This window comes from Anopheles gambiae, chromosome 2, assembly GCF_943734735.2.
Source record: "Anopheles gambiae chromosome 2, idAnoGambNW_F1_1, whole genome shotgun sequence".
Classification (NCBI taxonomy): domain Eukaryota; kingdom Metazoa; phylum Arthropoda; class Insecta; order Diptera; family Culicidae; genus Anopheles; species Anopheles gambiae.
The window spans coordinates 87,596,560-87,609,135 of record NC_064601.1 but is presented as its reverse complement, the minus strand read 5'-3'; the positions used below and the strand labels follow the sequence as shown (position 1 = coordinate 87,609,135).

The 12,576-nt window shown below is 44.1% G+C and overlaps 2 protein-coding genes across 6 annotated transcripts in view; one reads left to right on the top strand and one right to left on the bottom strand.

Annotated features, from left to right (window-relative positions):
* LOC1276357 (G-protein coupled receptor 52) overlaps positions 1-12,576 on the top strand; it is a 47,720-nt gene that overhangs the window by 12,287 nt on the left and 22,857 nt on the right. For 2 of the 5 annotated variants that reach the window (XM_061641544.1, XM_061641540.1), the window contains exon 1: positions 12,146-12,302. The exons of 2 other annotated variants lie outside the window; for them this stretch is intronic. The gene's annotated coding sequence lies outside the window, so the exon portion shown is untranslated. Of the gene's footprint in view, positions 1-12,145; positions 12,303-12,328; positions 12,481-12,576 lie in introns of those variants that run through there. One more of the 5 variants, XM_061641541.1, reaches the window with a different exon arrangement.
* Positions 7,791-8,503, bottom strand: LOC133391663 (uncharacterized). The gene is made up of 2 exons (XM_061647232.1): positions 8,214-8,503; positions 7,791-8,136 (listed from the first exon to the last, which is right to left on the bottom strand). Exons 1-2 carry the CDS (start codon positions 8,357-8,359, stop codon positions 7,959-7,961), a joined length of 324 nt encoding a protein of 107 aa, XP_061503216.1. The 5' UTR covers positions 8,360-8,503; the 3' UTR covers positions 7,791-7,958.

Below are 12,576 nucleotides of genomic sequence, written 5' to 3'. Positions count from 1 at the left end.
TTTTTGCCCCTTATTTTCCACCATTCCAATGCCGCCGGTTGGTTTGGGGCAGCCTTTATCCCAACATCTCTACGGTTAGATTTGTGTTAATGTGGCCTGTTTTTTTTGTTGTTGTCATTGTGCACCACACTTCCACGCGGACGGACGGTATTCTAGGTCGCGAGATCATGTCTATGATCACGTATTGGGTTGGGTTAGCAGAATTAGAGAACACGCGAACAGAGCAGAAGTGGAATTGGGAACAAGATCAACTGCGTCTGCGAGAGGCGTTTGTGTGTGTGTTTTTTATATATTCTGGAAACGCTGATGTCGTTTCGTTTTGCCTATTCAGGCCGTTTTGATCGTATGTGGCGTTGTTCTCTCCCTCCCTCTCTCTAGAGACATCAACTCACATCCTTCAGTGGTTTCGCGATATCGCGTAGTTCCTGTTTACGGTTTAGGGTACAAGTGACTTCCGCTCAGCCTTATTGTGAAGTGTTTGACCAAAAGCGATTCAAGGCGAAGAACGCAATCGATATCATGTATGGGTATCATCTTCAGAGCCTTTATCCATTTTGCCTTACATATGCTGTGTTGATTCGTTTTGTTCGTTTCTTTTTCTATTTGGCGTAACGTCCTACGCGGACATGCCAGCCTGTACAGGCTATCGAGACTTAATTCATTACCACGGAAGCCGGATAGTCAATCCTTGCTAGGGTACGGTCCATTCTAGGCTTGAACCCATGACGGGCATGTTATTGAGTCTTTCGAGTTGACAACTGTACCACGGCACCGTCCCTTGTTTGTTTGTTTATTGTTTTGTTTGTTTATTTGGTCTTATTATTTTTATATCATGAGTTCGTATTTCTTATTTTTTATGTCTACTTCTCTTCGTTGTTTATATCAGTGATTTACTATGGTTGTCTTATTTTCTCTTGTCATACATTTGTGGGTGATCAAACTTCTTCTTCTTTCTTGTATTTCAGTTGGAAAGTATGGTTTTTTGTGATTAGTTCTTGTAATATTTCTTGTATTTTTTGTTATTTTATGCATTATTTATATTAGTATATCTTTCAGTTTGGAAATTATTTTTATTATTAATTTTAGATTCATATGAAGAGTTTGTGTTTTACTTTTTGATATAGTGTTATCTAGTGTTTATCAGTTTACTGATGTTGATTTTTCATATCATGTATTTAGTTTTTTATCTTATTTTTATCAGTTTTTGATACTTAAAGATCTTCTTTGTCTTTCTATTTTTGTTAGGATATCGTAGATATTTATAAGTTTCCTGTTTTTTGTTTGTTTTTACGTTATTTTGAAATGGTTTTTCATATACTGTATTAGGGTATTTCAAAACTGTAAACTAATTTCTGTACTGGGGATTTTTGTGATTTGCTACTTTTATAATTAAATATAGCTGTACTCAATACAGCATTATTTAAATCCAACCTTACCAAAAACCCCACCTAACAGCTGCAGAAAACACGCTTCGTTTAAATCCAGCATCCTATCCAAGGGTTGATCGGCCGTGTCTCCTGTGGCCCTTTCCAGTCCGATCTGTAAGATTTTATTGCACACAAACTGACAACCCCTATAACCCGGGCGAAGCTAACGGGGCATGCGGAAAGTTCCGGGCGAACGATCGCAGGGTTTCATATTGCAAATGCCTATTAGCAACACTAATGCCCACTGGCCGTGCGAGGGCTTCAGCCCTTCTTCCGGACCGTTTGAATAAACGATGACTTGCCCTAGAAGTGCTGGCGCACCGTTCGGAAGGGCACCCTAGAATGGTATCGTGTTGTGCGCTTTCTGTGCCCATAGAAATGGATTCAATTTCTCCTTGACACTCCCCCCCCCCCCTCTGTTTAGACTCATTTCCCATCCCGGGACGGGAAGGCAAAGCCCGCTGATGACCCCAGCAACGCACCGGATATTGACCTTTGCACGCGAAGCCACACGGGCAGCCAAGAGTTTCTGAGCGGGGCGGGAATCAGAATCCGGGAATCGTTTTAATCCCACCCGAAGCCCGAACCTGAAACAGCCGCACCAAGATCGTCGCGATCGTCATCGATACCGATTGAACTGACTGCATACTAGGATGAACTGACCTCGGTTCAGCTCACGATCGAGTGTTTTTGGTGCCAGTGCGCACAAGGCGAAGGCACTGAGGCTGGGCCTTGCTCAACCACTTCCTGAGTCTGAGTCAAGCACTCACACGCGGGACAGTGTTTTTTTTTGCTTTTTAGTTTTTGTTTCGTTTTTTTTTTTGCTTCTCCCGTACCATGCACTCGACGCCTTGCGATACGATCGTCGGTCACGCTATGCTGCGCGTCGACTAGATCGACGATACCTTCTTATGCTGCACGGGCGCAACCGTGACTCGCAAGCACAGAGTAAACAGCAGCAGCAGCAACAAAAAAAGAGCAAAGAAACCTGTTCTTGGCAAATCGAGTGTGGAGTGTGTTATCAAATCGTGCCCACCGCGCGACTGCGGTGCGCAATCTTGCCCATAGATGGGCAAGACCGGGTCGACCGGAGAGCCTTTCCGCACTCAAGCGGGGAAGGTACCGAAAAATTAGCGTGTTAGCGCGTGGCTTGCTGTCGGAACTACCTGTAGGATGACCTTCTGACTGATTGTTTGACGGCTGTTGTGGCTGCTGCTGCTACTGCTGGTGTCCTCCATTGTGGAGTGAATTGTTTGCATCATCATTTGTCCACTGTGTGTGTGCGTTCATTGACAGTGTTTGCGAAGGGGCGAAAGAAAAGCTTCACCCACAGTTGCATTTCCACACCTTCAAGTAAAAGTTAACATAACAACCACACTGCCACACCTGTCGACTGTGTCTGGTCGTGCTTCTTCTTTTTACAACAAATCGCATTAAACTGGTAGCAGCAGCACAGGGTTCGCCTTTTTTATGGGCGACCGTTGCGAATGGACTGACGCGTCCAAGTATGAAACGAACCCCTTGTCAACGAGTGATGGTGGGCACGAATTGTATGATACCGGCGCGCTGGACAGCCAGACACTGGCGCTTATGCAGCCCGCAAATCCGAACTGTCTGCAAGGCTTGGGTGTAGCCATTTTTTTTGCTAATTTTATCGTACTAGACGTTGATAAAGCACGCAGTAAAGCCTCCCTCCTGATCGTAGGGTTTTATTTATTTGTTTACAGTTTAAGACGGCTGGCGCTTGGCGTTATGATTGGGCTGACTGCTGCCGGGTAGCCAGACCTTGGCGTCTGTCTGGTGCATCTGGAATGGCACAGGAAGAGGTAAACAAATCCGGGGACACTGGGAAAAGAACTTGTTTTGTGTTGGTAAACATGAATGCGTTGCGCAAAGGAAATGATCAAAGTTCAAGCAAGGCAAATTGTAGCAAAAAGCGTCGTATGAACGAAGCTAAATGGAAAAAATATCTCTTAAACATAAAGATACACATTTTCAGTTTAAAGCTGTTTGTACTAAAACATATGTTCTAAAAAAAGTAAATCATAGTTTTTTATCTTTAACTGGCATATTTTAAAACAAAATTATTTTATTCAAGTATTTTAACAACTGCTTAAAAAAACTGTCCTCGTTATCTAGTTCTTCATCAAAATTTAACGTTTCATTTGTATGGAAAATTTCTTCCATGTTCTTAAAAAAATCCAGTAAATGCAGCAAAATAGATGCTGTGTTGATTGTTTTTCAAGAATTAACTATTATTTTTCAATTTGTCTTTTTTTGTTTCACGGTTTTTTAAATGTTTTCACACAAAGTTGTTCAATAAATTAATGGTGTACTCAACTTCATTGCAACCATTTACCAGTACCTTGGCCAGTTTTCAAGCTAAACTTTAAACTAGTATGCCATTCGATAGATTTTCTTTCTGAGCATTAATTTGGTTTTGGAAGTAGAATATTATCATAATCTGTCTTTCCTATTTTGACCCAAATGTTTGCCTTAATGCAAAGTCAAACAATTCACAGTACAGACATGGTTGATGAACAAAACTGCCACATTTGAGGTCATCGTTTAGTTTTCTTAGAGTTGCGAGCGTTTTGTGGTCAACACCAACGTGTATACAAGATGTGCAGTAAAAAAATCTTTTAAAATCCTATTTGAATGTAACATTTCAACTATTTGTTGTTGCATTATCTTGTCTTCGTGTATTTTTTGCCAAATTTGTCAAATGCATTTTGCATTGTACGAAATGCATTCTTTAACATCTGTTTTGATTGGAGTAAACCATGAAATCAATTAATAAGGCAATGACAACACACCCGTGGCAAAAAGGTGAAGGCTGGTCAAATAAATTAAGATTTCCAGCCAGTTCAAGCTATATTAATATGGAAATTCGATGCAGTTGTACCATCAATCTATTGAGCATCAGTATTTCAAACCATTATTCCCAAGCAAAAGTGATGTTTTTCAATTCCAGTTCTCAAATCCTCAACACTAAAAGAGCGAACGTTGAATGTTATTTACAAATAAAACACTGTAAATAAACATTAATTCGTCTTAATTAAAGTTGATCTTCAACCTCTACGAGTCAGAGACGATACATGTAATAGCAAATATTTCACTTTTCTCACACACGCGTTGTAATGTACTTTACGACGACTTTTAACCTCCCCGGCACTGAGCACACATCTCTTGCCCTCCAATAGCCCTAGAAACTCCACACGCCGAATGTTTTATTACCCGCAGACGACAATAATAAACTAACAAAGACCGATCTAACGCCATGTAGCGCGTAAGAGCAAACATCTTCCGGAAGTGCAGAAATTACCATTTGCGCACTCGATCAGTTTCGATCACTCTCCGGGTGCGAGTGATCGTTTTGCTCTTTGCAAATGTTATTTCTTGCAGCCAACAGACGCGCCATCCCTCCCCTGCCCACCACCTCACCTTTTGCTGTCAATCGAACAGCGACAAGCAGTGCGATCGTTGGCGGCTATGTTCATTAACGAATAAATTGCACACAGCGCAGCGAGAAAGTGGTTAATAAAAACGTCCACCACGTTGACACCTTGCGTGGTGCGTTCGGGCTGGCCTGGCTGGCTGGGTGGGTGGGCTCGGTCGGTGTGCAAGAAATCACGATCACACGGCGAAGAACAGAAACGCAACTGCACCATTCGGACGGGTGGTCGGTTGATGAGCTCAACTTGAACTTTCGCGCCACTGGAGACTGGGTGTATTGGCCTTGCCAGTGCGGGGGGGTCACTTGTAACATCTTGCTGCAAAGTAAACGGAAACAAGCCACACACACACATACACATACGGCACCGGTCACTGTCAATGTCAATTGAGTGTAACGTGAGTGCTGTGTTTTGACCCTTTCGGAGGTCGAGAAGGAAATTAAGACAAGGATCGGTTCGATCAAACAATGGACACCCTTTGGATGGCGCTACCCATGACTGCCAGTTGGGCATGATTTATGGAAATGGGGATTGGCCCGTGAATGCAACAGTTTGTAGTGTGTAGATCGATTGATATGTTTTATGACGAGATGTGCCATTTGTTCAGCAATTTCTACATGAACAGCTACAAATCTATGTCCAAATGTTAGTTTTTGGTATGTGAGTATGAGTGTGTTATCATTTATGAGCTTTCAAATCGTGTCAAAAATGGTCGCTTTAGACCTTAAAGGACGCTTAGACCTTGCTTAAAAGTGGACATAATTAAATTTCCTCAGAATTTAGCTTTAGCCCTCAAGAAATCATATTTAATTCCGCAACTATTTGGGGATAAAATTTATAGTTGAAATATTTAATTTCCTTTCTTTTGGTGTACGATAAGCCACATTCTGATGAATATTTAATAAAGTATAGCAAAAAACATCAAATTTCATGTTCGATTTCACTGGAGCTATAAACTAGGCTTAAGGTCTATTTAGTGATTGAGTGTGTTGTGTAATTGACACAAAATACTCATCAAAATATGGACCAATCAAAATTCAAAAGAGAGGATTTTTTTTTTCAATTATTTGCAACATTTTCCCCGATGTAGTATTAGTAGTAGTTTATTTGGACTCGTAGTAGTTAATGTAATTATGTTTTAAAAAAAAATTCCTCGTGATAATGGGTTTGCATCTCTTCATTGACTTCAAAGCCGCATATGATAGCCTAGCCAGGGTAAAACTGTATGACGCTATGAGCTCTTTTGGAATCCCGGTGATAAGGCTAGTTAGAATGACTATGACCAACGTCACTTACCAGGTAAAGGTGGATGGAAAACTCTCACGGCCCTTTGCTATCACCAAAGTTCTGCGCCAGGGAGACGGGCTTGCCTGTCTCCCATTTAACTTGGCGCTAGAGAGGGCCATCCGTGACTCGAGGGTGGAGTCGTAGTCTATACCATCTTCTATATGTCAACTCAGATCCTGGCATACGCTGATGATATAGACATCATTGGTCTGCGGCTCTCCTATGTAGCAGAAGCCTACCAAGGGATCGAGCAGGCGGCAGAGAGCCTCGGATTGTAGATAAACGAGGTAAAGACCAAACTGATGGTGGAAACATCCGCGGGCCTACCAACAAATAATCAGAATCTACGTAGGTGTGACGTGCAGATAGATGAACGAACTTTTGAAGTCGTCCCACAATTCACCTATCTTGGGTCAAAGGTCAGCAACGACAATAGCATGGAAGCTGAGTTGCGCGCAAGGATGCTGGCTACCAATCGGTTTTTCTACAGCCTGAGAAATCATTTTACCTCAAATAACCTGTCCCGACGGACGAAGCTGGGACTATATAGTACCTATATAGTACCGATACTCACATACGCCTCTGAGACATGGACACTGTCCAAATCTGACGAAACCCTCTTAGCCGCGTTCGAGAGGAAGATGCTCGGAAGGATATTTGGACCCGTATGTGTGGAAGGACAATGGAGGTCCCGTTATAATGACGAGCTATACGAGCTGTACGGCGACCTCACTGTCGTTCAGCGTATCAAGCTCGCAAGGCTCCGGTGGGCTGGCCATGTTGTACGCATGGAAACGGACGACCCAGTCCGTCAAGTCTTATTAGGCCGTCCACAAGGACAGAGGAGGCGTGGTAGCCCCAAATTGAGGTGGCAAGATGGCGTGGAGGCGTCCGCCATTAAGGCCGGGATAACGGACTGGCAGACGAAGGCGCGAGACCGTGAGCGGTTTCGGATACTCCTGAGGCAGGCGAAGACCGCAAAGCGGTTGTAGCGCCAGATAAGTTAGTAAGTAAGTAGATAATGGGTTCGATTCTTAAGCTTTTCTCATTAATGTTTTTTATGTAGCATTTGCTGGATTTTGATTTGTTGTTGAGCAGTAGCGTGGGAAAAATAATTTTCTACGATAAAATATAACGTTAAGCATAGCTTGTAGTCATCGTCATGGTCATTGGTCTTGGCGGAAGATTAATTTTCACTATAAACGAACTTTGTTCAGTAGTCCAAACCTCTTTCTGTTGGTATATAAATCATCATATTAGGATAAAAAAATATGCGAAATATGCGTTTCAAACAGAAAATGTTTTACAGTCACTTTCCCAGGATCATTAAATGGACCGTTTGCTTTAAAATATTTACGCACAAAAATGCTCTTTTTCCAAATCAATCCATCTCAAATCGCAACGTGTTCAACATCAACAAACAATTAACATTATAAATTATTTCTTTTCCGGACTTACTTCATTCGACTGCTTTCACCGCAACCGACCGCCGTTGATTGACATGATGACGTTTGCCAGATACGCCCCGATACACTCACCACATGCTGCCGGAAAACATTTTCCAACGGTCGCTCCCAAGGGGATCCTTCGCACTGAAAACAAAACGTACCGCGCGTGTGTGTGTGTGTGCAATGACCGGTTCATTGCATTTCCCTGCATGTACGCGGGGGAAAAAGAACGTTCACACTTATCGACAATCATTCCCGTGCGGTATGATTTATTGCCCGTTGGCACACATGCAGTTGCAGATAGTTTTGCTTTTCTCCGACTGCACCACACCCACATGGCGTCAGAGGGGAATGGCACGCACTTCGCCGGCGGGAGTGTAGATCAGCTTCCAGCGGGGGCCCTCCGAGAGTAGATGCACCCGCGGGGCGAGTTGATTGATTTTGTGCAGCGCGCGTCGAGTGATCAGCTTCGTGCGATGACGGTTCGAGTACTTTTGTGCCGCCGCATGGAGCCGGTGACTGTTACAAAAGGAAACAGAAAGAAAGGTTTCAAGAACTGTTAATCGCAAAAACTACCCACAGCGCTTGCAGCTTACCCTTCGTAGAACTGCCGAAAGGTTGCACTCTCCAGCACCAGGCGCAGGTTGCGCTGCTGGCAGATGTTGTACAGGCCGAGGTAAAGCAGCGAAACGGCCAACCCGATGCCGGTGGCCGTGTAACCGTAGAGAAAGATTGGATTCATTGGACGAGTAGGGAAATGCACTAAAAATTTAGACGTCTGATGCCCGCCAAAAACGCAAAACTCGCTAAGCGCTTCCTCCCATCGTTTGCCCAGCCTGCTGAGGAGGATACAGTCGCGACCGAAAAGCCTTCAAAGCTCATTGGTTGCTGAGGCGCTAAATTTAAATCACACTCGCTCCGTGCGCTTAACTGTCAAATGTGAGTGTGCCTTTGCCCCGTAGTGCTCTTTTCGCTCCCAACCTCTAAGCACACTCCGAGCAAAATTGCTAATAGCATAATAGCGTTTCGGTGCAAATCAGACATCGCAAATCGTTCGTGTGATTGCACGAGTGTACCCAGCATGAGTGATGTCCGTCCATCGCGTGGTTCGGCGGCTGTTTCCTTTGCCCGGGACCGGAATGACGTCATTGATTGGTGAGTTCGTGCCCTCACCTACCCTCGTACACGCGGGTGGTTTTGTGAGAGCCTTTGCGAGCGTTTCCAGCCCGAAGTGGATCTCAGCTTGGAGCGAGAATGTGTCCCGTCCGTTGAGAACTCGACACGAAATAATGCTGACTTTCCATTGATGTGACTTTCCGTTCAACTGTGGCTTTGTGTGTGTGTGTGCGAGTATTGGTTAGTTGGTGGTGATATCCTTTCCGAAGCTATCCTCCCGGGAAAATGCTGGAGAGCTCCGTGCTTACGCTCAGCTCGAGTGGCTTCGTACGTGGTTAATCTTGGTCCTTGTTATAGTGAATGGACGTGTCACTTGCTACACGCGCTCGGCTCGGAGGGATGAGGCCTGATGGTGGTGGTCTGGTGAAACATATTTGCTCCCAGTCGAACATGCTGCTGGTTTGTTTTCCGTAACAGAACACTGTTCCGGCGAGGTTTTTTTCCGTCTCTCTCTCTTCTATTTTTCTCTCTTTTTGCAACGCTCCTGGGAATGCCGTTGTAAGAGAGTAGTTGGCACAAATATGCTAGCTTATCAAAGTCTCATCGATATCGATACTCTGCAAACGGTAAAGCAGTGGCATGGACTTTCCTTTTTTCCCCGACAACATACCCTTTTCCGTGCCTTCACAGCTCAACATTGAAACAAACAGAACAGGCAAGTCTTCCAACTAGACAAAAAAATCCTTATCACTGACATGTATCGCCGGTGTGTATCGTTGTACAACCTGTTCCTTATGTCGCTGCGAGTTTTCCCCTCTTACTGTACGCGGGAAGCGTACACTGTTATCCCCGTAGCGTGATAAGAATATCATAGCATAGCTTCTATTTATAGCCGTTGCTTATCGGAACAGGTGTGCTACATATGCCGTGAATGGGTCGTATATTTACAGCCCCCAGTACGTGTGCTAGTCCGTGGAGTATTGGGCGGAAATTACCCTTTTATCGAACGGCCGATAATAAGGGAAGATGCGACGATGCGTGTGAACTTGGGGTTTCCCGAGAAGGAAAGCCGAAGCCACATTCTGGTTAGGGGATGAAAAGAGGAAAATACGTATGTTTGATGTGATTCAAGAATGGGCTTTTAATTACAAAATTTAAATGATGAAGCTCACTTGTCGTTAGTCTGAGAGGTCCTTGGAACACGATGCAATGGAACATGTTGAGCAATGTTGTGTTTAATTAGGCTTAGTTCATGTTTTATACGATTATTTATCTTTCTATCTCTTTTCTATGGAATAAAGTAAAGGACCATAGATCATGTATAGTATGTTGCATACCCTATCATTTTTTTGTTCTTATTAAAGCGTTTTTTTGTACGCGTCGAAACGTTGGAATTTGAAAATCGTCAACCGATTCTAGAGATTATAGTTCTACTAAATTTCCTATACTTTTTCCTACGCTGCTCATTTGCTACCGGGTATGGTTTGTCGACTGGAACTGGATCTGTAACAGTTCCAGACCCAAACCAAGATTCAATTATCGTTCCGAATCTGGAACAGTTCCAGGTAATGTTTCAGGAAGTGAATAAAAATGAGAGCTATTTCAGGATCGGTATGGGTTTACGATCGGATCCAGGGCCGGTATGGGTTCATGACATGTTCCAGGGCCGGTAAAGGTTTCATGATCAGTTCCAGGACAAGTATGGGTTCATGAAAGGTTCTAGGGCCGGTATAGGTTTATGATAGTTTCCAGGACCGGAATGAGTTCATGATCGGTTCCAGAAACGGTATGGGTTCATAATAGGTTACAGGACCGGGATAGGATCTTGATAGGTTCCAGTACCGTGTTGGGTTTATAATCGGTTCCAGGACCAATATGCGTTCAGTATCAGTTCCAGGGCCGCTATGGGTTCATGATAGGTTTCAAGACCGGGATAGGTTCTTGATATGTTCTATGGTGGATATGGGTTCGTGATAGGTTTCAGGACCGATATGCGTTTATGATAGACCGGGATAGGTTTATGATCGGTTTCAGAACCGGTATGGGTTCATGATCGGTTCCAGGAGCGATATGCGTTCAGTATCAGTTCCAGGAACGCGGGATCATGATAGGTTCCAAGACCAGAATAGGTTCATGATAAGTTCTATGGCGGATATGGGTTCGTGATAGGTTTCAGGATCAATATGGGTTAATGTTAGGGTCCAGGACCGGGACAGGTTCATGATCAGTTTCAGAACCGGTATGGGTTCATGATACGTTCTAGGGCCTAGATAGGATCATGATCGTTCCAGTACCAGTATGGGTTCATGATAGGTTCGAGAACCGAAATAGGTTCATGGTCGGTTCCAGTACCGTTATGGGTTTTTGACCAGTTCCAAGACCGACATGGGTTCATGAACAGTTCTTGGATCGGTATGACCAGTACTGGTTCCTGGACCGGTATGGGTTCAGTATCGATTCATGGACCGGCTTAGGTTCAGTATCATGTTCAGGACCGGTGTTAGCTAATGTGCATTTCTTGAACCATTGGTTTTAGGTCTCTTACGGGGTCGTCATAAGTATCTCAGTTTAATTTGGTTTCGACACCATTAAATTTGGTGCACTCTTTAGAGTAAAGGGGATGTTTGAAATCTAATGCGTAGCCCTGTAGCCAGGCCAAAATAACTATTATTATCAAAATGTAGAGTTCAAGCTATGTAAGCATAGTAGCACAATTTCCTTTATCTTAAAAGATTTGTGTACCTATATAAGCAGGTTCTTAAGAAAAGCATTAAACGAAAGTTACAAAACAAACATGCAAATGTAATACAATCTGTATGGGCTACCCAATCAGATTGGTCAATAATCATTAAAAGTGACAAAGCCGTGTCGTTGCCTTCACAAAATCACTTACATCGTTATACACCGAACCAAAAAAAAAAGGCGCTTCATTCATTGAACAAAAAACATCCTCCCGCTCTTTCCCTCCGATAAATGCCTCCTCCTTTTCCCCCATACGAATCCTTTATGTCCTTTATGTGTGTGTGTAATCGTGCAACGGTTATCTAAAAAGCTAATCACCATCACCATCGCATAATCCGAGGTCAGTGTTCCCATCAGTAACGACGGTGAAGGGAAGCGATGGAGTATAACATCCTTTTCTCCGCTCTCCGTCACATCCTTCCTTCCCCCCCCCTTTTTACACGACATTTCCAATCCCCAAAGCCGCATTGTTTGCTGGTACCCTGTTACGCAACGCCAAACTGCCAAAGCTTCCAAGCCCGCACGAGGACGAGCCTTCACGTACAGAAGCTTACTCTCTCTCTCTCACACACACTCACACGCACACACGTTTATGAGAATTTCACTCACCGTATCCTGGCACGGCACAAATGAGTGCCCGCAGAGATCGTCCGGCACAGTCGGGCCATTGCTCGGGGGCCGCCTTTCAGTACGTTGAGTGCAAGCCGAGCGTGTAAACGTCGAGGCCGTGTTGGGGCTTTCTGCTGGTCGGGCTGCTAACAGTTGTCGCAGGGATTCACCCTTCGCCTTCACAGTGGAAGAGAGAGAGAGAGAGAGCGAGGAGAGAGGTGAGGAAGGATTGGAAAAGAAAACCAAGGCAATACCAGTAGCGCTGGTGGAAAAAGCAACAAAAGTGTAATAAGAAAACGACACATTTTGTTTGATCGAAGGCAAACGACGGACTGTGACTGTGTGCCAGAGCAGGGGGAAAAAGGTCCTGAGGTGTAGCGAAAGTGTCCTGTGTGGGTGAGACAGTAGGGAAACGTCCGGATGCAGTGGTGATTTTGTGTGGCAGAGACGTTGGTTCAAGCTTGAGCTGTAGCTTTTCCTGTTCTGGAATTT

Coding starts and splice junctions, on each gene's coding strand:
- LOC133391663 (XM_061647232.1), bottom strand. CDS start 8,359: ATGAATCCAATCTTTCTCTACGGTTACACGGCCACCGGCATCGGGTTG. Junction 8,137..8,213: donor TTTCGGCAGTTCTACGAAGG/GTAAGCTGCAAG, acceptor CTTTTGTAACAG/TCACCGGCTCCATGCGGCGG.